At 40.0% G+C, this 25,328-nt stretch overlaps 1 protein-coding gene across 5 annotated transcripts in view; it reads right to left on the reverse strand.

The window, feature by feature from the left end:
• LOC122793393 (dentin sialophosphoprotein-like) overlaps window positions 1-25,328 on the reverse strand; it is a 59,621-nt gene that overhangs the window by 16,660 nt on the left and 17,633 nt on the right. The window contains exons 4-7 of one of the 5 annotated variants that reach the window (XM_044061367.1): window positions 25,029-25,139; window positions 16,710-16,763; window positions 9,692-9,757; window positions 6,427-6,492 (exon numbers count right to left, since the gene is read on the reverse strand). In XM_044061367.1, the coding sequence (XP_043917302.1) occupies window positions 6,427-6,492; window positions 9,692-9,757; window positions 16,710-16,763; window positions 25,029-25,139 (297 nt within the window). The remainder of the gene's footprint in view (window positions 1-6,426; window positions 6,493-9,691; window positions 9,758-16,709; window positions 16,764-25,028; window positions 25,140-25,328) is intronic. The other 4 variants (XM_044061369.1, XM_044061368.1, XM_044061370.1 and 1 more) reach the window with 4 other exon arrangements.

Genomic DNA, 25,328 nt, shown 5'->3' on the forward strand with positions numbered 1-25,328 from the left:
TAGGAAATGTTGGGCAAGGGAGTTAGTACTTGAGTAGTTCTCCCAGTTAATGTTTGGGTAATTGAAATCACCCAATATTAAGGTTTCCCAGTGTTTCCAGAAATGCAGAATGGGGGTCCTGGGACATAGTGGGTGATCTGTAGCAAGCTACAATTTGAATTGCAGTTTTGCCCGTTGTTAGTTGCACGTGGATGATCTCTGAAGCATCGTGGTGTGCCACTAACCTGGAGGTGTGGGTATCCTTGATGAATATGGATACGCCCCCACCTTTTGTATTTCAGTTTGGGTTCTGTGGCTGAAATGTATGGTATGAGTTGTAGCCTGGTAGTGCTGGGGTGCTCTCTGGAGCCTTAAACCAGGTTTCTGTTACTGCACATATTTCGATTTTCTCCATACTGAGGAGTGCCTCGAGTGCATGCATTTTGAGGTTTAGACTTCTGGCATTGAGTAGCATTTCCCTCAGTTTATTGTTACTTGTGCTATTTACAGTGGTGGGTTTGTCTTTTGAGCCTTGCCTAAAAAAAGGCACTATGGGGGTGGCAAGAGCCTTGGCCAGTATTCGAAAGCCTAAGGGTGACAGGTGCAAGCCATCTCTAGTGAAGCAGCATGGCTTGTCGAGCATGTCATCGCAGGCGGACAGACACTAGATCCCCTTTGAATGACACCAGAAACTTAGCCAATTGTTGAAATCAAGAATTTTTCTTTATACCGTGGTATCATTCTTTGTGAGGGCAGGATGCTACTCAGGGTCAGGGTCATACCGGCCTGGGCTACATGATCAGAGAGCTCTTCCATGTCTCTTTTCATGTAGTCCAGGGAGGTATGGCTCAGGTCATTCACACCAACATGGACAATAACAGAGTCATATTTGTACTTGTTCTGGAGTAACCTGAGTACTTGTGTTATATGGCGGATCCTGGCACCCGACAGGCAGCTAACAGTAACCTTCTCCTCATTCAGCCTAGTGGTCATTTACACCAACATGGACAATGACAGAGTCATATTTGTACTTGTTCTGGAGTGACCTGAGTGCTTGTGTTATGTGGTGGATCCTGGCACCCGACAGGCAGCTAACAGTAACCTTCTCCTTATTCAGCCTAGTGAGTGGGATGTCAGTGTGCCTGACTATAGAGTCACCTATTACTAGTATGTTGGGTATGTTATTTTGTCTTAAGGGCTGTGATTGCATGGCACACTGGTTTTGTGAAGTATGTGTTTGATGGTTTGTGTTGGGGGGTGGAGGTTGCTTGGATGTTTGCTTTTGATGTCTCTGTTGCTTTTGCAGATTTTTAGTTAGAGCTTCTGAGTATGTTTTCATGTATTTATGTGTGTTTTTTTACAGTGCTGGTTTAATGGGTCTATGTGAGACTGGTCGTGGGAAGCAAGTATTTCCCTTCTACTCTTGACTGTCTGATCCAGTCTTGGGTTGAGAGAGCTTAGTCTCCAGTTTGGCTGTATAATTGCATCTCTTGCATGTATTAGTGTTTAGTGGTAGGAAGAGAGGGTTGTCTGTGTACATCAGGCAGTTGTAACATGGCCTCAAAATGCCCAGATTCACCAGTTGGACTGGAGAGTACACCTGAAACTGCCCCTTGGACATGCTTGGTTAGGTACAGTGAACTGTTTTTCTGGATGGCTGGTAAGGTCGTATAGAAAGCCTTGTCCTTCTGTACAGTACAGGAGGGTCTAGTGCTAGGGTTTATATGTGCTTGCTATAAGTTTTGAGCAAGTACCAGGCTGAGAAATGAATGGCTTGAGTGCTTAAGTTGAAAGTTTGTCTAGTTCCAAGGGAAAAATTGAAGAGGAGACTTTGTGGAGCTGGAAATAGTTTTACCCTAGCTAACTGGTGCTGCCCAGCATGCAAAACCGGGCAAATGCAGTATTTATAGCAGGGAAATTAGCCCAAAAATGGCCAATAAACTACTAATTTCTAGGCTGAAACCACTCCTCCAGGGACAGATAGGCTGCTCAAAGCTCCCCTCTCTCACAGGTAAACAGAGAAACTTCCTTCTATCCAAGTAAGGTATGGACAAACACAGAGATTTGTAATGCAGCCCTGAATTCAGCACTAACCTGAAAACTGGACTATACTAGCTTAGAAAGGCAGGAAACAAGTATATATATATATATATTTTTTCTTTTCAGAAAATAAAGCAGATACAATCAAAAAAACATTTTAAATGCACAGAAAAGAATACTTATTGTTATATATCGCAGATCAGAGTTGTACTCAATGCCCCTAGTAATAAAGTAGGAAGAAACACAAATACAGTAAAAGCAGATGAATAACGACCCCTAACCAGGAAAAGCCAAGCGACCCAATATATAAAACAATATAAAATGAACAAACTGATTTAAACAAGTTACCCAATTAACCAGCAAAAAGCTCAAAACTGAGCCCTGTTCCAGCAGTCTTCAATCAGACAAGTTCTAACTGCACACTCCTGCTACTAGAGTGCAGGAGAACCTTCTCCAAAAAAAGTTGGCCTGGATCAGTGCTCAAGTTATACAAACAAAGCTAGATTCAGCAGGCCTGAATCTGGTCTATGCTACAGCAACAAGGCGCACCAATTTCAGAAAGAAACAGTTCAAATGAGCAGGCACAATAAGCCTGTGACCAGAAATTCCCAGCTCAGAAGGGCAGAATCCAGCCTCTCCTCCCACAAGAGTGCAGACCACAAACCCTCTTAATGTAGAATAACTGGCCTGAAACCCAAGTGCTTAAGCTGGAACTAATACACTTTTAGAATAGCAGACACTGGGCCTTCAATCAGCAATTCCCAGCTTAGAAGGATGTAAGCTACCTGTCCTGCCGCAACAGTGCAGACCGCAAACCTTCTTAATGTAAAACAACCTGTATGAAGCCTAAGTGCTTAAACCAAAAGGCTTAGAATAACAGTTACAATTTAATCAGGCTACTACCAAGCAGTAATAAATGCAGCAAAATAAATAAAATTGGAGTTGGTTCTGTATATCTAGTGCCATTGTGCTGTAGCTCAGAGCAGATCTAAGTGTGTGTTGCCATTGAGATTTTTGACATAGCTATAGAATGTTTTGTGGTTGTCTTTAGAATCAGTGGCAATTTTGTTTCCATAACTAGCTTTGGAGGATTTTATGAGGGATCTCAGCTTCTTATTGAGACTGACCTCAACCTAATCCTGACCTAATCCCCTCCTGCAATCAGGGGATTTTACTCTTTTTTTTCAACAGCTTCTTCCTTCTGTTGTAGAGTTTGTTTATGGCAGGGGAACACTAGCTTGACTTCCTTTTTTTGGAGGATAGTGTCTTGGTTCTGTTGAGGATGGCATGATCCATGCACTCATGTATGTGCTTACACAGTGTATTTGTATAGGATTCAGTAGTCGTACCTCTATTTTCCATCTGTATGGGTGTCGTGAAACTTGCCACTCCTGTCTTAAGAAGCATGAAGTTGGCTTTGGAGAAGGTTTTTATGGTGGTTTCCTTAATGGGGGGTGAGGGGCAGGATATTGATGTCTAGGGTGATTAGCTTGTGGTCAGATCTGACCAGCGAGGAGTTGACCTCTGGTGTGGAGCATTGGTTGCCCATATTGGTAATGACCAGGTCCAGGATATTGCTGCCCCTGGTGGGGGTATAGACAAGCTGATCCAGAGCGTTGGAATTTATGAATTCCAGACAGCATTGAGCAAATGAGTTAGTACATGAGTATTTCTTCCAGTTGAGGGTGGGGTAGTTGAAATCGCCCATTATTAGGGTTTTGTGCTGTACCTTAATATTACCCAGTATATCAAGAAATGTGGAGTGGGCATCCTGGGGCATGGTGAGGGATCTGTAACAAGCTACAACCTGGATTGCAGTCTTGCCCAGTGTTAGTTGCACTTGGATAATTTCGGATGCATTATGTTGAGCAACTAGCCGGGAGGTGTGGATATCCTTAATGAATATAGACACACCCCCCTCTTTTAGTGTTTCAGTCCAGGTTATGTGGCCGATACATGTGGTATGAGTTATAACCTGGTAATGCAGTGGTGCTCTCTGGAGCCTTGAACCAGTTCTCTGTCACTGCACACATGTTGATGTTCTCCAATTTAAGGAGTGCCTCGAGTGAGTTCATTTTGAGGTTTAGACTTCTAGCATTAAATAGCTTTACCCTCAGATTTTGCTTGCTTATGCCTGCTATGGTGGTGAGTTTGTCATTTGAACCTTACCTAAAAAAGGCACTATGGGGTGGCAAGAGCCTTAGTTAGTATCCGGAATTCCAGGGAGGACAGGTGCAGGTCATCTCTGGCAAAGCATCATGGTCTGTCGATCATGTCGTCCTAGGCAGACAGACACTGGATTTCCTTAGAATGGCACCAGAAGCTTAGCCAGTTGTCGAAGTCAATAATTTTGTTCTTATATTGTGGTATCATTCTGGGTAATGGCAGGATGCTACTCAGGGCTAGGGTCATACCTGCCTGGGCTAGATGATCTGAGAGCTCCTCCATGTCTCTTTTCATGTAGTCCAGGGAGGTACGTCTCAGGTCATTCACACCAACATGGACAAGGACAGAGTCATATTTGTACTTGTTGGGGAGTGACCTGTGTGGTTGCATTATGTGGCGGATCCTGGCACCAGACAGGCAGTTGACAGCAACTTTCTCCTTGTTTAGCCTGGTGAGTGGGACATCAGTGTGCCTGACTATAGAGTCACCTCTGACTAGTGTGTTGGGTACGTTGTTTTGCCTTATGGATTGACATTGAGTGGCACACTCATTTTGTGGGCTGTGTGTCATTTGGGTAGTGCTGGGGTGATGGTTGCTTGCATTTCAACTTTGGAGGTCTCTGTTGTTTGGGCAGATTTTTATTGAGAGCCTCCGTGAATGTAGGTGTGTGTTCTGTGTTACTATGTTTGGGTTAAGGTGATGTAGGTTTTGATGGACTATGTGTTGAGTGTGGTGTGATGCAGGTGTTTACCTTCTCCTCTTGACTGTCTAGTACAGTCTTGGCTGGAGAGAGCTTGGCTTCCAGTTTGGCTATATAAGTGCATCTCTCACAGGTTGTAGTGTTGGGTGGTAGGAGGAAAGGGTTGTCAGTGTACATGAGTCCATTGCTACATTGCCCCAAGATGCGCAGATTCATCAGGTGGACAGGGTAAAATACCATGAGCTGACCCTTAGACATGCCTGGATAGGTGCTTATTAATTTAAGTACTAAAAACTGTTTTCCTCCTAACAAGTGAGGAAAGTTGAGTGCTGCAGGAATTTGTAGATTATTTAGTGCTTGCAATGAGTTTGGAACAAGTGCTGAGCACAAGGAAACAGTCTTGAGTGCTAAAACTAGAAAACTGGCTAGTTCTAAGGGAACATTAGAAGGGCAGACTTTCTGGCACTGGGAATAGTTTAATTGTTTAATAGTTAAATAGTGCTGCGCAATGCATTATAAAAGATCTCATCCTTACTTATATGGTATATTCAAATGTTTTGTAGGAAGACAGAAGAGGAGTATAGAGGGAAAAGATAAAAGGGGGGAGTGGGCGGAGGAGAAAAGAAAAAGGTAGGAGGTAGAGGTGCAAAAAAGTGAAATGGGGAGGGAGAAGAGGATGTAAGATGTAAGCTTATAAGAAGAAGAAGAAGAAGAGATGAAGTGTACTAGCTGAGCAGGAAGGTGGTAAAAAGAAGGGGTGATGATTGTCCAGTTGGACTGGCTATCCATCTGTTTGACTCTGAGACCATAATGGAAATAACATTACACATAAACAGATCTAAAGTTCACCTGGAGCTGCTGTGAAGGCACAGCCCCTCAATGAGGCATTTTTTACCATTTTTGTCAACTTGGAAGGCAATATTTTCGGAAGAATGACTGTATATTTGGTTCACTGAAGTAAAAAGTATTGGATCTTCCCAAAGACAAATCATGATATATCACATATTTTACTCCTCTCACATGTTATTAACAGAAAGTTTGGAAACAGTGCAAGAGAGTTTCATGGTGGATCTGGTTTCTCATGTTTAATCCATCTTTATACACTGATACATAGATTCTTTCAGAGAGAGTATTAAGAATGGTCAGCATGGGCAATACAGTCATTTTCGATAAGCAAGGAAAGTTCCAGATAAAATCTTTATCTGCTGTATTAGCATTACAAACTAGAGATAATTTCCATAAACATAAGAACAATGTAGGAGTCAGAAAAGAGAAAACATCTTGTTGGGTAAGTTATTTTCCATTTCCTATTTTGTATGGGGTAGTACATGTGAATCCAACTGTGGTTCTTCGAATGGTTAAAATCAGAATATTATCAATAAAGTTCCTCCTGGCACTTGACATCACATTTTTTTATTTATTTTTTTCATATTAACTAGTCAGTGAAAACTTTTTCCAGATACATGCTGACAGGCACCAAAGTAAGTACCAAGTTTTTAAATACAAATGACTCATATTTTGTGATTTAGATTGCTAATTACCTGCTGTACAGGCTGTATCTTCACGTCAGGTTTCTTGCTTTCCTCTAATTGTGTTGTTATCTTGTTCTGAAATGCAGAACATTGCAAAACATTCAATATTTTAATATGAGCTCTGCTGTTATTTTGTTCTGAAATGCAGAACATCACAAAACATTTAATGTTTTAATATGGGTGGTAGTATTATCTTGTTCTGAAATGCAGAACATCACAAATCATTTAATGTTTTAATATGGACTATAGCATTATTTTGTTCTGAAATACAGAACATTACAAAATGGCTAATGTTTAATATTTTGATATGGGCAGTGGTGTTATCCTATTCTTAAGTATATGGCACAAAAGCTTTAATGCTTTAATATGGGCAGAAACACCAATAATATCTGGGTTAGTGCAAACTGAAAGAGTATATTTTCCAAATGAAGGCCAATGAGGTAGAGACCAGCACACTGATACTGATTTATTTTGAAATCCTAGACATATTGTAAAATTACAGTTCTCTTGGTTTGGCATGCATGCATTTTACCTCTGCCTAGATAAGAATTTCAGAAGGTATAGATAGATAGATAACCTGTTTTCAGAACTAGAATAATCGTAACTGCAACACTGCATCAAATTAGGGGCTTGTTAACTATTTTCTGAACAACAACAATTACTATTACTTCACAAAACAATCCCTCCATAAACCAGATGTGCTGACTCTTCTGTCATGATATATTTTTTCTGACATAGAGTTCTTAAAAATAATGTCACACTTTCAGAAGTAACGTTTTCTTAATCCTACAACTCAAACAATCAAGGTGGACAATACCTGTGCATATTATTCACATTATACAATCAACCAAAACCTGTACGCAATCCATATATAACTGAGTGCTTCAATTCCTAACAGAATGGAACTTCCTTCACATCACTATTCGAAAACATGACCAATAATCAGTTGTTCAGAACTCTGCGCTCATTGTAAAATTACCCTCAGAAAGGTGTCTGGCTACCAAACAAAAGAAAACTAAAAGAAATCACTGCAGTTGTAGCTACACAAAAATATGGCAGGGCTGTCATTTTAACATGCTGCTAAGCAGATAAACAAGAATCAAATATTGACATACAAAATCCATGCTTTCTGATATGCAGTATTCCCCTTTACCAAAAATAAAACAATATATAATCATAAAAGAGAGCTTAGGAAACTCATCCAGTGCATGTCCATGAAACAGTAAATATTTATGTAAACACCTGGGTGCAGGTGCACTCCTGACTCTTTTTAAAATGTGGATCCCCCTACTCCACTTTAGTAATGCATGCTAACCCAAACCTTGCCTCTAGCCACAGAGTTTATCTTAAAAATGTCCTTTCTGTAATACTACCACTACACAAAACAGCTTGGACACTTAAAACACACACATGCGCACACATGCACACACACACACACACACACACACACACACACACACACACACACACACACACACACACACACACACACACACACACACACACACACACGTGCACACACACACATACACACACACACTAAATCTATCCCCTAACCTATCTCTTACTCTAAGCCTAAAACATTTATGTCCATAAACTCCCACTCCTAGCACATACCCACTTATCTTTGTCAACCTACCCAGACTTTGTCTAGAACAGCATTTGCACAAACAGCCCTTCACAGAAATGAAACTACAGATCACTTCTGTTGTACAAATTAGTGACACTACATCAAAATATCATAAAAACTGAACCCCAGAATATCAGACTTAAATGTTTGGAAGTCAAAAAAAAAAAACAAAACAAGCCCAACAGCCCCCCCCCCCATGCTAATTATATATACCAAGTCCAAGATAACACTTCGTCTTCTTCTTTCGGCTTCTCCCGGTTAGGGGTTGCCACAGTGGATCACCTGTCCGCTCATGATTGGCAGTGGAGTTTTACACTGTCGAGTTGCCAGCCCGGCACCCAACCTTCCACAGAAGGCACACACACGCACACCTAGGGCCAATTTAGAGTGTCTAATCCACCTACAGCATGTCTTTGGAATGTGGGGGGAAACTGGAGCACCCAGAGGAAACCCATGCGACCACAGGGAGGACATGCAAACTCCACACAGAAGGCACCCCAGCCATGGGTTGAATCGGAGAACCTCTTGCTGTGAGGTGGCAATGCTAACTACTGCACCACCGTGGCCACCCTCAAGTCCAAGATCACACTACAGTGGCAAAATAGCAAATTTCCCAGTCCCTGCTGTTTTGCGATCAGGAAAGTTGAATCATCTGATTTTCAGTTACGAGTTTTTTCCCTTTTCAACAAATTGACTTGCCAATGAAATGAACAATAAAACAAACACATCCATTATCTATCTGTACATGGATCTAGGACTATTGAATGAAAGTTCCATAGTCTGAATCCACAATCACTGAACACACTTTAACGAAAGCGCTTTCACCAAAAAAGCGGTTTCGTTAAAGTGCGTTACAAAAAAAAAACAATAAATCTACTTTTATGCATGGGGCAAGCCCCCCTGCACCCCCCTATATGGGGGGGCTGTGCCCCCCACACCCCCCTACTTTAATATTTTCACTCCGAGATCGCACTACAGTGAGGAAAAGGGAATATTCCCTTATCCGCACCGTAGTATGACCTCCGCAACAGGCTTAATTATGCGAAAGTGCTTCTTCGGTGAAAAGCACTTTCATGTAAGTATGCTCAGCTGATAGTGATTCGGTGATGTTGTCATTCGGGGATCAGTACAGATCCCCCTGTACATGTATATGCATATATACAGAGAGAGAGAGAGAGATAGACAGAGAGAAATGTGAAACTATCAACAAATAATAAAAAAATAAATAAAATAACAAATCCAACATGGTACAACAAAAAAGCCCAAACACAAAACACAGCGAAGACTCACTAAAGCAAAACAAAATATGGGAAGCAACCAACCAAACAAATAAACCAGAAGATATAACCAAACAAACCTTCCCACACCACTCAGACTTAAATATAATAACTCCATGGGTGCACCAACTCCAAGAAGGGTCCCCCTCCTTTACAACAGAAATCATTGCTTGAGCATTTACAGAACAGCTATAGAACTATTATTGAGAAAATAATTCACGGAGTATCTTGTGTCAGATAGATTATTGCTGTTCTACATTGCCTCATTAGTTTATCTGTAATAGACTTTTTTGTCAGAACCAGTGCAAAATATTTATGTAAAATCAATAGAGCATATTTTATAGTCCATGAAATTATGAATCGTTACCTTTTGAACAGGCTGCACCTTTACTAGAGGTTTTGTGTTTTTCTGATGTTGAGCAGGTATCCATTTCTGAATAAAATATATCATAAAATTGTTAGTCTTCAACATGAAATACAGTTGTACTATACTGAACTTTGTAGTCACATAAAAGGAGTGTTTTTTTTTCCTGAAAATAAGAATATTCTGCTTGAAATACTAAACTGTTAGTTTGTAATGCTGTTAGAGTTTTGACTGTATAGCAAACTGATCTTTTTCTTGGGATGCTCAGTCTGTTCAGAATCAATGAACAGTCTAACCCTGAAAGTTGTGAAGCCTGTCTTCAAAGATATGGCTTTTGTACACGTCATTACTTCTCCACTGCCTACAATCGGGAATGAAGAGGATTGTCGTGGGGGGAAACTTCGTGTAAATGAAATATGCATCATCAGTTTCAGCAGAAGGGGTCACACCTTATCTCTTACAGTTACATAACTCAGTGCTGGGTTTTCAAAACAGCTGCTCTGACACTTTTTTACAACAACACCATTTAATGGATGACATAATTAATCTGAATACAAGTAGGGCAATCTGGTCTCACAGACCCTTAGGTGAATAACAATTGTGTAAGTTATTTTTGTGAACTGGGTGAAACAGCAAGACCAATGTATGAGCAAAGTTAGAATGCATTTTAATAAAGTATAAGAAACAAATCTGTGAACACTTTCTTTTTATGGAAGTACTTTTCTCATCGGAGCCCTTGCTGGTTAGACAAAAATCCAAAGAACTTTTCAAGACACATTTAATCTGTATGGTGACAATTTTTTAAGATGTCTATGCACAAGCGAGTGCATTTCTTTGTGCCGGTCCCAAGCCCAGATAAATGGGGAGGGTTGCGTCAGGAAGGGCATCCGGTGTAAAATTTTGCCAAATCATACATGCAGACAACAGTACAGAAATACATATCGGATCGGTCGAGGCCTGGGTTAACAATGACTGCCACCAGTACTGTTGGCCAACAGGGTACTGGCGGAAATTGGGCTACTGTTGGCCGAAGGAGGAGAAGAGGGGGAAGGCATGCCCGAAGGCAGGTAAAGGCTAGGACTGCGATGGTGAGGGTTGGAACTTTGAATGTTGGCAGTATGACTAGTATAGGGAGAGAGCTAGCTGATATGATGGACCGAAGGAAGATTGGTATATTGTGTGTGCAAGAGACCAGATGGAAGGGGAGCAAGGCTAGGTGTATCTGAGGCAGTTTCAAATTGTTTTATCATGGTGTGGATGGGAGGAGAAATGGCGTAGGCATTATCCTGAAGGAGCAGTTTGCTAAGAGTGTTTTGGAGGTGAAAAGAATGTCGGATAGAGTGATGTTTATGAAGCTGGAAATTGATGGTGTAATGATGAATGTTGTTAGTGAATATGCTCCACAAGTTGGGTGTATGATGGATGAGAAAGAAAAATGTTGGAGTGAGTTGGATGAAGTGGTAATGACTGTACCCAAGGGTGAGAGACTGGTGATTGGGGCAGATTTCAATGGGCATGTTGGTGAAGGGAATAGAGGGGATGAGGAAGTGATGTGTAGGTAAGGTGTTAAGCAAAGGAATGCAGAAGGTCAGATGGTAGTGGATTTTGCCGAAAGGATGGACATGGCTGTGATGAATATGTATTTTAACAAGAGGGAGGAGCATAGGGTGACATACAAGAGTGGAGGAAGATGCGCACAGGTGGATTATATCTTATGTAGAAGGGCCAGTCTGAAGGAGATTGGAGACTGTAATGTGGTGGCCGGAGAAAGTGTAGTTAGGCAGCATATGATGGTGGTTTGTAGGATGACATTGGTGATCAAGAAGAGGAGGATGAGTGTGATGGCAGCACCAAGGATCAAATGGTGGAAATTAAAAAAGGGTAATTGAGGTGATGTTCAGGGAAGAGTTAAGACAGGCACTTGGTGGCAGTGAAGAGTTACCGAATAGCTGGGTAACTACAGCAGAGCTAGTAAGAGAGATGGCTAGAAAGGTGCTTGGTGTGACATCTGGAAAGAGGAAGGAGGACAAGGAGACCTGGTGGTGGAATGAAGAAGTACAGGAGAGTACACAGAGAAAGAGGATGGTGAAGAAGAAGTGGGATTGTCAAAGAGATGAAGAAAGTAGACAAGAGTATAAGGAGATGAGGTGCATGGCAAAGAGAGAGGTGGCGAAGGCAAAGGATAAGGCGTATGAAGAGTTGTATAAAAGGTTGGACACTAAGGAGGGAGAAAAGGACCTGTACCAATTGGCTAGATAGAGGGACTGAGCTAGTAAAGATGTGCAGCAGGTAAGGGTGATAAAGGATAATGAGGGAAACGTATGCACAAGCGAGGAGAGTGTGTTGAGCAGATGGAAAGAGTACTTTGAGGGGTTGATGAATGAACAGAATGAGAGGGAGAGAAGGTTGGATGATGTGCGGATAGTGAATCATGAAGTGCAGTGGATTAGCAAGGAGGAAGTAAGGATAGCTATGAAGAGGATGAAGAACGGAAAGGCTGTGGGTCCAGATGACATACCTGTGGAAGCATGGGGGTGTTTAGGTGAAATGGCAGTGGAGTTTTTAACTAGATTGTTTAATGGAATCTTGGAAAGTGAGAGGATGCCTGAGGAATGGAGAAAAAGTGTTTTGGTACCGATTTTTAAGAATAAGGGTGATGTGCAGAGCTGTAGTAACTGCAAAGGGATTAAACTGATCAGTCACAGCATGAAGTTATGGGAAAGAGTAGTGGAAGCTAGGTTAAGAAGGGAGGTGATGATTAGTGATCAGCAGTATGGTTTCATGCCAGGAAAGAGCACTACAGATGCGATATTTACTCTGTGTTGATGGAGAAGTACAGAGAAGGTCAGAAGGAGTTGCATTGTGTCTTTGTGGATTTAGAGAAAGCATATGACAGGATGCCTAGAACGGAGTTGTGGTATTGTATGAGGAAGTCAGGAGTGTCAGAGAAGTATGTAAGAGTGGTACAGGATATGTACGAGGGTAGTGTGACAGCGGTGAGGTCTGTGGTGGGAGTGACAGATGCGTTTAAGGTGGAGATGGGATTACTTCAAGGATCAGCTCTGAGCCCTTTCTTATTTGCAGTGGTGATGGACAGGTTGACAGACGAGATCAGACAGGAGTCCCCGTGGGCTATGATGTCTGCAGATGACATTGTGATCTGTAGTGAAAGTAGGGAAGAGGTGGAGGAGACCCTGGAGAGGTGGAGATATGCTCTAGAGAGAAGAGGAATGAAGGTCAGCAGGACTAAGACAGAATATATGTGAGTGAATGAGAGGGAGGATAGAGGAATGGTAAGGATGCAAGGAGTAGAGGTGGCAAAGGTGGATGAGTTTAAGTACTTGGGATCAACAGTTCAGAGTAATGGTGAGTGTGGAAGAGAGGTGAAGAAGAGAGTACAGGCAGGATAGAGTGGGTGAAGAAGAGTGTCAGGAGTGATTTGTGACAGATGAGAACCAGCAAGAGTGAAAGAGAAGGTCTACAAGAGGGTAGCGAGACCAGCTATGTTATATGGGTTGAAGACAGTGGCACTGACAAAAAGGCAGGAGTCAGAGCTTGACGTGGCAGAGTTGAAGATGTTAAGATTTACACTGGATGTGACGAGGATGGACAGGATTAGGAATAAGTATATTACAGGGTCAGCCCAGGTTGGAAGGTTTGGAGACAAAGCCAGAGAGGCAAGATTACGTTGGTTTGGACATATGCTGAGGAGGGATGCAGAGTATATTGGGAAAAAGATGCTAAGGATGAAGCTGCCAGGTAACAGGAAAAGAGGAAGGCCTAAGATAAGGTTTATGGATGTGGTGAGAGAGGATATGCAGGTGGCTGGTGTGACAGAGCAAGATGCAGAGGACAGGAAGAAATGGAAACAGTTGATCTGCTGTGGCAACCCCTAATGGGAACAGCCAAAAGAAGAAGAAGAAGAAGAAGCTATGGCTGGGAAAAGGTTTGGGTAGTAGTTGAGAAAAGCTTATAGCTCACCTTATTCTTGTACTTAAATATCATGTATGCCTATTTATTAGCATTTGGCACAGTTATTATACATCTATCTACCTACCCATCTATCTATCTATCTATCTATCTATCTATCTATCTATCTATCTATCTATCTATCTACCTACCCATCTATCTTTCTATCTCTGTTTATCTGTCTGTACATCTATCTATCCATCTATTTCTGTCTGTCTGTATGTCTATCTGGAAATCTCTGTCTGCCTGTACATCTATCTATCTATCTATCTATCTATCTATCTATCTATCTATCTATCTATCTATCTATCTATCTATCTATCTATCTACCCATCTATCTTTCTATCTAGAATGACTTGTGGTTTTGCTGTTTTATAATTTCGGTTTCTAATACCATGATGGCAATGGACCCCATTCCCACGTAAGGGTATAATTAAAGTTCATGAAATTAGGATTGTTTCAGTCTTTGATGTTAGCCAAAACTGATCTTCTCAACACCCGCAATGTACCCAGAACTTGACTCCTTCTGGAATTCATATGGAGTTACATGCATTGGTAGCATATCTAAATACAAATGTAGATTATTTTTATTAGACCCATTGCTCCTCCTACTACTACTAGAAGTGTCCGGGTATCTTTCTTCAATATTGCTCTCATTTCTGCCTGCAAACCTCGATATTTTATGACTTTGTGTCTTTCTGTACATGAGACATGGTAATCGCTAGTTGTAGTAATTTCAATGATCAGAACTACTCTTGTTCTTTTTCATGGACTATTGTATCTGGCTTTCTTGCATCTATTTTTTGAATTGTTGGTAACGGGTGATCCCACATGATGCACACTTCATCATTCTCTGCAATGCTTTGTGGTTCATGTTTCCAATGCTTCTCTGCTACTTCTGTATTTTTGTTGTATCTTTTGGCTTTTCCCAGTTAGGGGTCGCCACAGTGGAACTGCGGTCTGCTAATAATTGGCAGTAGATTTTTACGTACTGAGTTGCTAGCTCTGATGCACAACCTTCAACGAAGGTACGCCCATTCACGCAGAAGATGCTTTAGCTGAGAATCAAACAGGACAACGTCTTACTGTGAGGCGACAACTTCTGTATTGTAGTGTTTGCAAAATCCTCAGTGCAATAATCTTGCCACAGTATTGTGCTTTTCAGTGTACAGGCCCACTGCCATGAGTGTATCACACCCAGCAACAAGGTGTATGACTGTTTCCAATTCTCTTTTATAGAACCTACATGTTTCTGTTTCTCACACCTGTTCAATGGACTTTGTAAACCAACATGTACATAATCCACTGTCCTGGGCTGCTGCTATTAACCTTTAATCCTCTGGTTTCAGTTCACCACTTCTTAACCATTCCTGTTTCAAATCCTGATCAACATGGGTTGCCCCAGGAGATCTCTGTACTTGCTATTACATTTATAGCTTTTTCACATTTATTTCCTTCTCATCTGAGCCTTTTCCTTATAGTCTTTCTTTTGTTTTTTGGTACATTCAGTTGCTGTGTGATTTTTCGCTACTTCTGGTTTGATTTCCATTCCCACTTACAACCTGAATGCTTCTGCTAAACTTCCTCTCTTTGTGTTGTAAAACTTTCACTACATTACAGTTACCTGTGTGATGTAATTATGCAATAAACTGTAGTTGGACCTTTTATTCTTCATGCTACAGTACAGTAGAACACACTGAATTTAAATGTTAGCCTAACTGTGTCAGTCTACAATGAGACTACATTCAAGTGCTGTTGTAGCTGGTTCTGGTGTATGTTATTACTGTCAAAATGTATAATATTAAGGTTGTCTGGTAGTTACATGCTAACACACTTGTCCTCAACAGAGACTTGTTCAGGAAAACATTAAAAAAGTGCAACAACCAAGACTGATAGACACTCCATTCATTTTTACTGTCACTGTCCTGCCTTGATCCAGTGTGCCAATAAGCTGCATAATGTTACTATTACATTAAGGCGAGGGTTTGTCAAACTGAATCAAACATTTTTTAACTTTTCAGAGATATTACAGTAACTGCTGGATGTTTTAGCCAATGATTTCATTTGTAGACATCATTCAAACCAAAAGGTAGATCTGCAGTTTAGATATCCTTTTAAAAATGATGAGGTTATAATCTATGATTTCTGCATTGACATGCCTCCTGTCATTGCCTCAGGAGCTCATAGTTTAAAGCTTTTGTCGACTACAGGAATGAATACCTATAGTTGTTAGCATGATCCTGTTTCTTCAGTATGGCCTGGAAGGCCTGGTAGTAAAAATACTTTCTGGGGGGAAGGGAGTGTCCTTGTTTTCCTGCCGTTTCAGTTTCTTTGCCTAACTTATAGTATACTTTGTTAGAGAGGGGTCACAATATTTTGCATTCATTCCATCTGGTTCAAATGATTTACTTAACCTATTTATTTAATTTGCCCTTCACTCAGTTAACGTGTAGCATCCTCCAGTAATTTTTCTCTCTTTTTTTTTTTTATCAGGTCATCTGGTTTACTAAATTGGTGTAATATTCACCTCTTCTCACGTATAGACACAAAAAAGACCTCAGTAATGGGAGGAGTCGAGAGGACTCATACTCCTTTGTTAACTTCTGAGTGTTAATGTTATTTTATTGTTTTTATAACTGTGACAAATTCTACTGCACAGTTACTGGCTAATGGAAGTGTGTTGGTTTCCATTACTGTATTAAAAAGTAGAGAGTGAGAAGTGTCTTTCAGATCTTTAATATGTCATAACAAAACACCTATTCATACCCCCAGATAATGACTGTTGTTTTTTCCAAATCTTTTGAAAAATAATCTAAATCTTTCTTCCTGACTGCGGGATTCTGAACATCCTCCAGCTAAATACAACCTACTACAACCAGCCTAATGTACTTTATATTTACTTAGGGGATTCCTTGACTGTCTGAAAGATTCAATGAAACAAATTCAAACAATCCAAAAATCCACTTTGGCTAATCAGTCGTTCAACACTTGTCATGCACCCACTCAAAGCAATCAGTTTCATGAGTTAAAAATTGCACCCAGAATAACTTACCTGCTGAACATTTGAGTGTGTGCTGTCACTGTCATCAAGGCTTTCTTCACTGCTCTGAAACGAGATAAGATCATTTATAGCTTTTTACACGGCCAGACTTTATTTGTTATATCAGTTTGCTATTGCATTCTTGGCAAAGGTATCCTGAATACTTGAAAGCTCAGTGGAAATGTACTTAGACTGAAGATATTCTTTGAGTTTCTGGCTTGGACTGATTTGGGGATGCTGTTGAGAAGAATGCAAATGAGCCCAAAGTGGAAGATGTTTGGGAATGGTATGCCAGTGAACCCAATGGCAATCTACAAATCCTGCTCTCTCACATATAGAGCAGTGACAACCAATAACATCAGATAACACCCACTTTCATCAGAGGCATATGCTCATTCAGGATAGCTGGAAACAGAAGCAGTATAAAAGTAATGCATCTCAAGCCTTTTGAAAGATGGATCCAGGTTTTTAGGCCTGCACCATGTATGACTACATCCTTCTTAACTGATGCAGTGAATAATATGAAAGAAAAGCTAATCATTTTCTAAACTGAGATCATGTGGCAGTCATAGATCAGCTAGACTGGTAAATATCACATACATACTTTCGGTAAGCGATATGTCATGTTAGCAGCTTTTATACTGTTCTCTGGGAGAACAGTTCACGAACAAGTTCCATGTGGCACTCCTGCTTGTTAAGGGAACCATGTAATCTTACATTTGCACAGAAGTAGGGTAAGGGTGGTTAGAACACACACACACACACACACACACACACACACACACACACACACACACACACACACACACACACACACACACACACACACACTAATATTAAGAGAAGAAGAGATAACCGTAGGTGCGAGGTAGCCACATGCTTTTTGCAACAGAGTCAGAAATAATAAACTGATGGGTGAGGAACTGGAAAAAGATGGGCAGACAATTAGCCTGTACCTGAAATGGAATCACTCAAAACATCATATTAGCTTCAGAATACACTGTATCTGCAAAATGGATTTCGGGGAAAGAAGGGTGAACTATTATGCTCTACCTGAGATAATCAAATATTGTCCATCAGAACACCACAATCACTTCAGAATATACTGTAAGGATATCTTTGTGTGCTATTAATGATTCATAGCACATTTTAGAAGTTTGCCAACCTCTCAAATGAGGATAACATTTGGTTAAAGTGCCTTTGTGACAACACCATGAGCAACTGTAAAGGTCCTACATTATTTGATGCAATATAACTTGTAGTATAGATTGTAAAAGCTATATTAAACTAAATTAGGTTGCCAGGGAAATTAAAATGAAAGACTTTTTTTAATTTAAGTATTTATAATAATGTTGAACTGCGGTGGTGGTGCTGTGGTAGCATTGTCACCTCACAGTAAGATGTTGTTCTGTTTGATTAGCAGCTAGAGCGTCTTCTGTGTGGAGACATGCGTGAATGGGTGTACCTTTGTTGAAGGTTGTGCATCAGGGCTGGCAACTCGGCATGTAAAAATCTACTGACAATCATTAGTGGACCAGAATTCTGCTGTGATGACCTCTAACTGGGAAAAGCCGAAAGACGCAACAACATTTACAATAATGTTGAAATAAAATCACATCACACTAATAATATATGTCAAAAACAATGAGTCATTGTTCTATGGCTGTAGCCTTCTTCCACTTCTCTGCTTTTATCTAACTTTCTGATGTAAATGTAAAACACATCTGGATATTTTTAATACCTAAAAGCAGCCTCTGCTACTAAAAATGTTGAGGTGCAGCAAAGCTGCCTCTTGTTGGTAAAAAATGATAATGTCCGTCGATAAGGGAAAATAAAAGCATTCTAGAGACAATATCTGTTCACGCTTTCTTTCTGGAAGAAACGTCTATCTGTTTAAATGGGGTGCCAGTTTGTAGTCTTAGATTAGATTTTTTTAATTTATTTTTTTAAGTGGTTATATAATAAGAAACTTCTATCTTTTTGATTTATGGTGTGTAGTTTGCATGCAAATTATTAAATGGAGTAGGTATGGATGAAATAGTGTGTGGGTCTCTCTCTCTTTGTGTACATATATGTGTGTGTGTGTGTGTGTGTGTGTGTGTGTGTGTGTGTGTGTGTGTGTGTGTGTGTGTATATATATATATATATATATATATATATATATATATATATATATATATATATATATATATATATATATATATATATAAATACAGGTGTGCATGTGTACTGGCATGATAGCAGGTGCAATGGTGAAACTGGCTGATGCATAGCTAGCTGTATCAGAGCCCTGATGGCAACTTTCTTTGTATATGGTTGTGACAGTGTGCATATATTGGGAGGATTAAGGTAGTTTCTATTCTTTTACTGGCCTCTGAGGGAGAATAGGTGTGTGACATGCATTCCAGGAATTTCAAAACAGGTACAAACATGATGTTTGCTTTAGCATCACTTAGCTTAGCCTCCATTCTCACATCCTATAATGCAATGCAGATCCTGGAGCTACTCAACTAGGGAGTTCTGATGTCCACTGCCCTCTCTGCTGCCACCATGTGGCTACTATCCCATGGATTTAGTTGTTGCTGATGTTCAGGCATTTGGTTTATAATAGCGGGTGGGGGATGGGGTGAACAGACTGCTAAGCTTTTCTATAAAGTAGAAAAGCTTTAGCTCGCTGAAGAGCAAAATTGCAATTAGTTCAAAAAATAAACATTTTTTGCAGTGGTTTATTCAGCCAATATAAATATACCATTGTGAGTATAAAAAGCCCAGTACTAGTTCCCTTGTGTGCTAACAATTAGCTGCTGAACCCAACAACTTGTCATGCTTTCCTTACCATCAGATTTGGAACCAAATCATCTCACTCACATTGGAGTAGACTACTGTCAGAGCTGAGCTACGTCTCTGCACTGATGGTGGCCTAGGGGTCAGGAATGGGCTCGGGCTATTCAAAGGTCAGTTGAAGCAGTGAGAGAAAGGCATCTACCTGACTGTTGTCTTCATCAAGGGCAGTGATGGGGCTCTCTTACCATGTGACATACTGATAGTGAAGGCCAAAGATATGGTTCCACTGCCACACCCATCAGGGCAGAAGTTGCAACTAGGAAGCTGTTTTCAGCAAAACACAAATCCTTACAGTTATTGAAGTGAATGCCAGCCAAAGAACGAACTATCCCCCCACCTAAACACGCTGTTCAACCTCAGCCTCTCCACAGGCTACATGCCCATAGAATGGTGCACAGCAACGGTTATTCCACTCCCCAAAGAAGGGCCACAACTGACCCTGGTAACTATCGCCCCATAAGCCTGACTAACCTGGTCTGCAAGGCTATTGAGCGCATCATCATGGAACTCATTAACAAAGACATCGGGAACCTCCAAACACTTGACCCGACCCAGTTTGGCTTTGTTAAGGGCAGATCATGCCTACTAAAGCTGGTTGACTTCTTAGAGACAGTCACCAAGGCCATAGAAGAGGGAAAGGTTGTTCACACAGCCTACCTTGACCTCGTCAAGGCTTTTGACACCATTCCCCACTCGGGTATTACAGATAAACTCACCAGCCTGAATATAAACCCCTACGTCACGATATGGGTTCCCAACTGGCTTACAGACAGAACTCACACGGTAAAAGTAGTGGGCTCCAGGTCCAACTCTAAACCAGTCACAAGTGCTGTCCTGCAAGGCTCGGTCCTGGGACCCCTACTCTTTCGCATATACTTCTCAGAAGTAGAGGCAAACACAGGAGGACTACGGCTAACCAAGTTCGCCGATGACTGCAAACTGGGAGCCATAATTGACTCTCCGGCTGACATGGACATCCTCCAAAAGGGCCTTACTGAGACGGACACCTGGTGTCAAAGTCATGGCCTCAAGCTAAATGCCAAAAAATGCATAGTCATCCCATTTGGGAAAAACAAAACACCCACAAATTACCACATAGGTGGCAGCTCCCTTAATACAGAAGAGGTAATAAGAGATCTGGGGATCCAGGTAGACAGTAATCTCTCCTTTGACAATCATATTGCCAAAGTAGTTAGATAATCCTTCTATGTGGCCCATCTAATTACTAAAGGGTTTGCATCTAGAAATAAAGAGGTTATAGTGCCCCTCTACTCATCACTCATCAGACCCATCATAGAGTACAATGCCCCATTTGGGATGTACCTCACAAGACACTTCCAACAGCTGAAGAGACCACAAAAGTACCTCACCAAGAGGATTACTGGCCTCAAACATATGTCCTATGCAGCCCGACTGAAAAAACTCTGGCTGTACTCAGTGGCATATCACTTACACAGAGGTGATCTCTGCCTGACTTACAAAGCCATGTCCAACTCAGAATTGATGGACATGCTCCACCTAAAGAAATCCAAGTCACTGCGAGCCACGCACTCTAGTGAGCTAAACCTCGCCACAACAATAAATAGAACATGCTGGAGGGATAGATTCCTGTCACAGAGACTCCCCATGCTTTGGAACAAAATTCCAAACTACATTAGGCAGTGCCCCTCACTAACACTCTTCAAGAGAAACCTTGACGAGTGGATGGGTAACAGACAATACACCCCTGGGATCACTTTATTGGCTCTGCTTGACAGAGGATCAGTTAATTAATCAATGGGGCGGTGAGAGCCTACACACTCTGGCTAGGCTTATAAATGCCCTTGGGCAGATAGCCTAGTACCTACCTATGAACCTATAATGTAATTGCTGGTCTACTGCCTTGGGTACATCCTCAAAATCTGTCATTGAATGTTTTTGATAGAAACTGCAGTTTTTCAAATAAACCTACTGTTCTTGTCAGAGATCTTACATTTTTAGCAAACATCCAAATCAGCCAAAAGAAATGACTAATTACTAAAAGAATGAGCTGCAAAGTCACTGAATTTCTCAGAAAGAATTACTACTCTGGGGTGTCATGATCACCGAAAAAAGTGTCACTTTCCTTTAGTGGATCAACCATTTCCATACATATCCTAATTATTAGATGTGGCTAAATATTCTTCAACAGACAGTTTAGATTACTGGACTTTTTGTTACTTTTATTATGTGCATATAGCTAGTAACAAAGTACATTACCTGTTTCACTGTGAGTTTGCTGCTGTTGGCAGTGGTGTCATAAACAATGTTATACATTAAAATGCTCAGACAACCATCCAGAATCGATAGCCTCAGAGTTAGTATTGCTAGCAGATTGACTTTCAGTATACTTAACTATAATAAGATACCTAAATGAAATATACTAGAAAACTACAAAAACAGAATGACTGATTTCCAGACAAGACACACAGCATTAAATCTACAGCATATGATTTTATAAAGTATGTAGAATTATTGTCTCTGGTTTTAAATCTTAATATAAATTCAAACTGCTTGATTTTCAAAATATGGGACACTACTAATCTTCATCTCTTCATATCTTACTACACCAAAATGACAACACGCAAACTGTTTACATCAACTTCCACGTTTTGCTGAAAAAATTCTATTTAATGTGATAAGATTGCATGACTATGGGCTAAAGATATTTTTCTGTATCCCCAAGAAGGTTGTGCATTCTCAAGAGATAGTATACTTAGAGATGCTGGGATGTGGGAGAATGCAAAAAAAACTCTTTTTTTTTTTTGAAAGTCAGTGATTTGCATTATTGAGTATATGTGTGTGTGTGTGTGTGTGTGTGTGTATATATATATATATATATATATATATATATATATATATATATATATATATATATATTTTTTTGTTATTGTTAGTGCATTCCTTAGTCATACATCCTCAGAATATATGTGAGTGATGCAAGCATTACAATATTTCAACAAATGGCATACATAGTTTGTGGCAGCTGTTATCTGACAAGCAGAATTGTTCACATTCTGTTTTAAGCTGTACATTCTGATACAAATTTCTGTGGTCTCAGGCCAGTTTTTTTTGCCTTGCATGAGACCTTGTGGTCAAGCTAGAACCATAAAGCAAACACTTGCTCTAAGGACCTTAAAGTATATGACCACGTCATCAGTACCAGAAGGTGTACCAGGTACCTAACCCAACGGATCATCCATTTCTGGAATGGGCTGCTCTTAGCTATTAAGCTGAGTACTTCCTTGACAACCATTAATAACACTCTGAATGATTAGCTAGCTGATTACAAATATTCATGCGGAATATGTGATGAAATCTACTTAATCGGAGATAGTCTAATAAGTCATCTGTACTGTGTGATGTGACTGAACTTCTCAGTGGTCTCCTCAGCTGTAAGTTTAGTAAAAACCTACAAATCTATAAAACATAAAAGGCCTCCACATTCACCTGTTGTTCTTGACCTCACACATTCAGTAGCAGTGTCTTCATGCAGTCATGTTAAAACAGATATGATGCAAGCATGTAAAAGAAAGAGCTGCACTCCCACCTATTTGATTGTGTAAGTATATCTTTAACTAGCAAGTACACTTGAAAGAAGGAAACACAATGCTCCAACACAGTTTGAGCTTATTCCAAAGAGGACAGGTTAAAATGAGATGCTGTATTCACTGCATATGATAATAAATTGCATTTGTAATTTTGAGAAGCTGATTAATGGCTTTATAGTCTGAGTAGCAGTATGCTGTATGGCCGCCTTTGGATATAGTATAAATTAAGGATGCAAAGCATATTTATTAATCATTCTACCTTAATTTTGGGAAAATGTCTTGTGTCATCATGTTAGAGTCAAGCCCACAATGGCTGACTATAAATAAAATTAAAGAAACTTAGTTTTGACAAATGAGCTATAGAAAGACAACAAAAATAAATTCTCCCAGCTAATGTTTTATATATTGAAAATTAAAACAAAAGGGAAAAAAAAAACATTGCAGCAAGATACAACTTCTTTTAACACAGCGGAGAATGGTTAAATGAACTTGTTTAAGCTGAAGTCATATGATGAGGATAATTATAATACATTTCTTGATTTTAAATGGCATCTCAGTTCTGATGAATTCCTTCTGGATGAAAGTGTCTGAGTTAAAATAATGGTTTTAAGTAGAAACTGAATTCTGCTGCACTTTTTAATGAAGCATGAAAAAACAGAACTTAATGTATAATGTATGACACCCAGTGGTAGCTATATGTCTTGTATATTTAGAAATGACTACATTAAATAGATAATAAAGAATGCATTAATTTATAATGGGCACTAATACTGTATGTCTTGGGCATATATGTAAAGACAGCACAGATGCTTTATAAATGGGTAGCACTGATATCATAGAAGGACTATTTTAATTTTAAGACCAAAACAAGCAAGATAGGAGCACTTCAGGCAAACAGCAAGTATTCACTAAAACCACAGAAGCTGGCTGAAGAGGTAATACTTGAACAGTTAAAATAAAATAAAAAATACATATCAAAAGATCAGCGCTTTTGAATTTTAAAAGTACCGAATTACATTTTCAATTTCCTGATGAAAGTAAGTATATTTTATATGTACAATAAGTCACCCCAGAATGTGAATTAAAGCATCCTAATGTGCTTCTCCTGAGCATAAGATATCTGATCTCAGTCTTTAATGCACCCTGTCATGACTTATTCATTGACTAAATTACTGTTATTTGTTTACATATCTATGTACTTGTTAACTGGCTTAGAGCACTGGCCCAGCTACATTGTTTTCAGGCTGAGCCTGGGGATGAGTTGACATGCATCCACTGAACATATGATATCAATGTAAAAGAATTAATACAGCAACAAGCAAAGAAAGCAATACAGCAGTGCTAACATAAAAACATTTATACAATATTGATTTAATATTGATTCAAGCAATGCAAAGTAAAATACACATGTTGGATAAATGAGAGTCAAGCAGTAAATTCAACAGCTTAGTATGCTATACAAAACAAGAAGTTTAACATTGTGATAATACTGTCAGATGTCCATATACTGTGTTGGGTACACTGCCTCTAGTGTATATCAAAAATATAATTACGCTTGGACGTGAGTGAGTTACAGTTGTTGGAGGTAGGGGTGGGCAGAGAATGGAGACACGGAAATGAAAAGGAAGAGAGGGGAGAAGAGGAAATGTATGAGAATGGGATATGAAACGTACTGGTTTTATCACAGGGGTCTGTGAATTCCACAGTGTTAAATTCACTGCTTTCATACATTACACCATACCAAACCTATGGATGCTTCTATTTGCAAACAAGTACAATTACACAATATTCAGTGTAAGGCTTCTACACCTTCTTGAAAACTGAAATAGTGAATGCAAGCAAAAGTGACATTTGCATTTGTTGCACTCTTATAACAGTGTACATTTTTAATGTGAAAGCATGCATATAGAATTGTTACCGTATGGAACTGCAATTTTTGTTGCCTTTGAGGTGGTGGTTGTGGCCTGTAATAGGAGTAATAGGGATTCCACTGTCTGTACCTGTAGGGGGCGATCTTCCTGTGATGCACCTAGAAGAACAAACATAGTATGTTGGAGATGACTGTCTGGAAGAGATGTAGCACTGTTGTTTATGGCACCAGTGTCCCAGCATTAGCAATGGGACTAGAATATCAGTAAAATCTTGAGGAGAAGGGTTACTTGCCTTTAAAACTGCAGTCTCCCTACTAGCTGCATGGATGTAGGCTGATGTGTAATCT

The sequence above is a fragment of the Protopterus annectens genome, chromosome 2.part0, assembly GCF_019279795.1.
Source record: "Protopterus annectens isolate FY-2018-M chromosome 2.part0, PAN1.0, whole genome shotgun sequence".
NCBI lineage: Eukaryota > Metazoa > Chordata > Ceratodontiformes > Protopteridae > Protopterus > Protopterus annectens.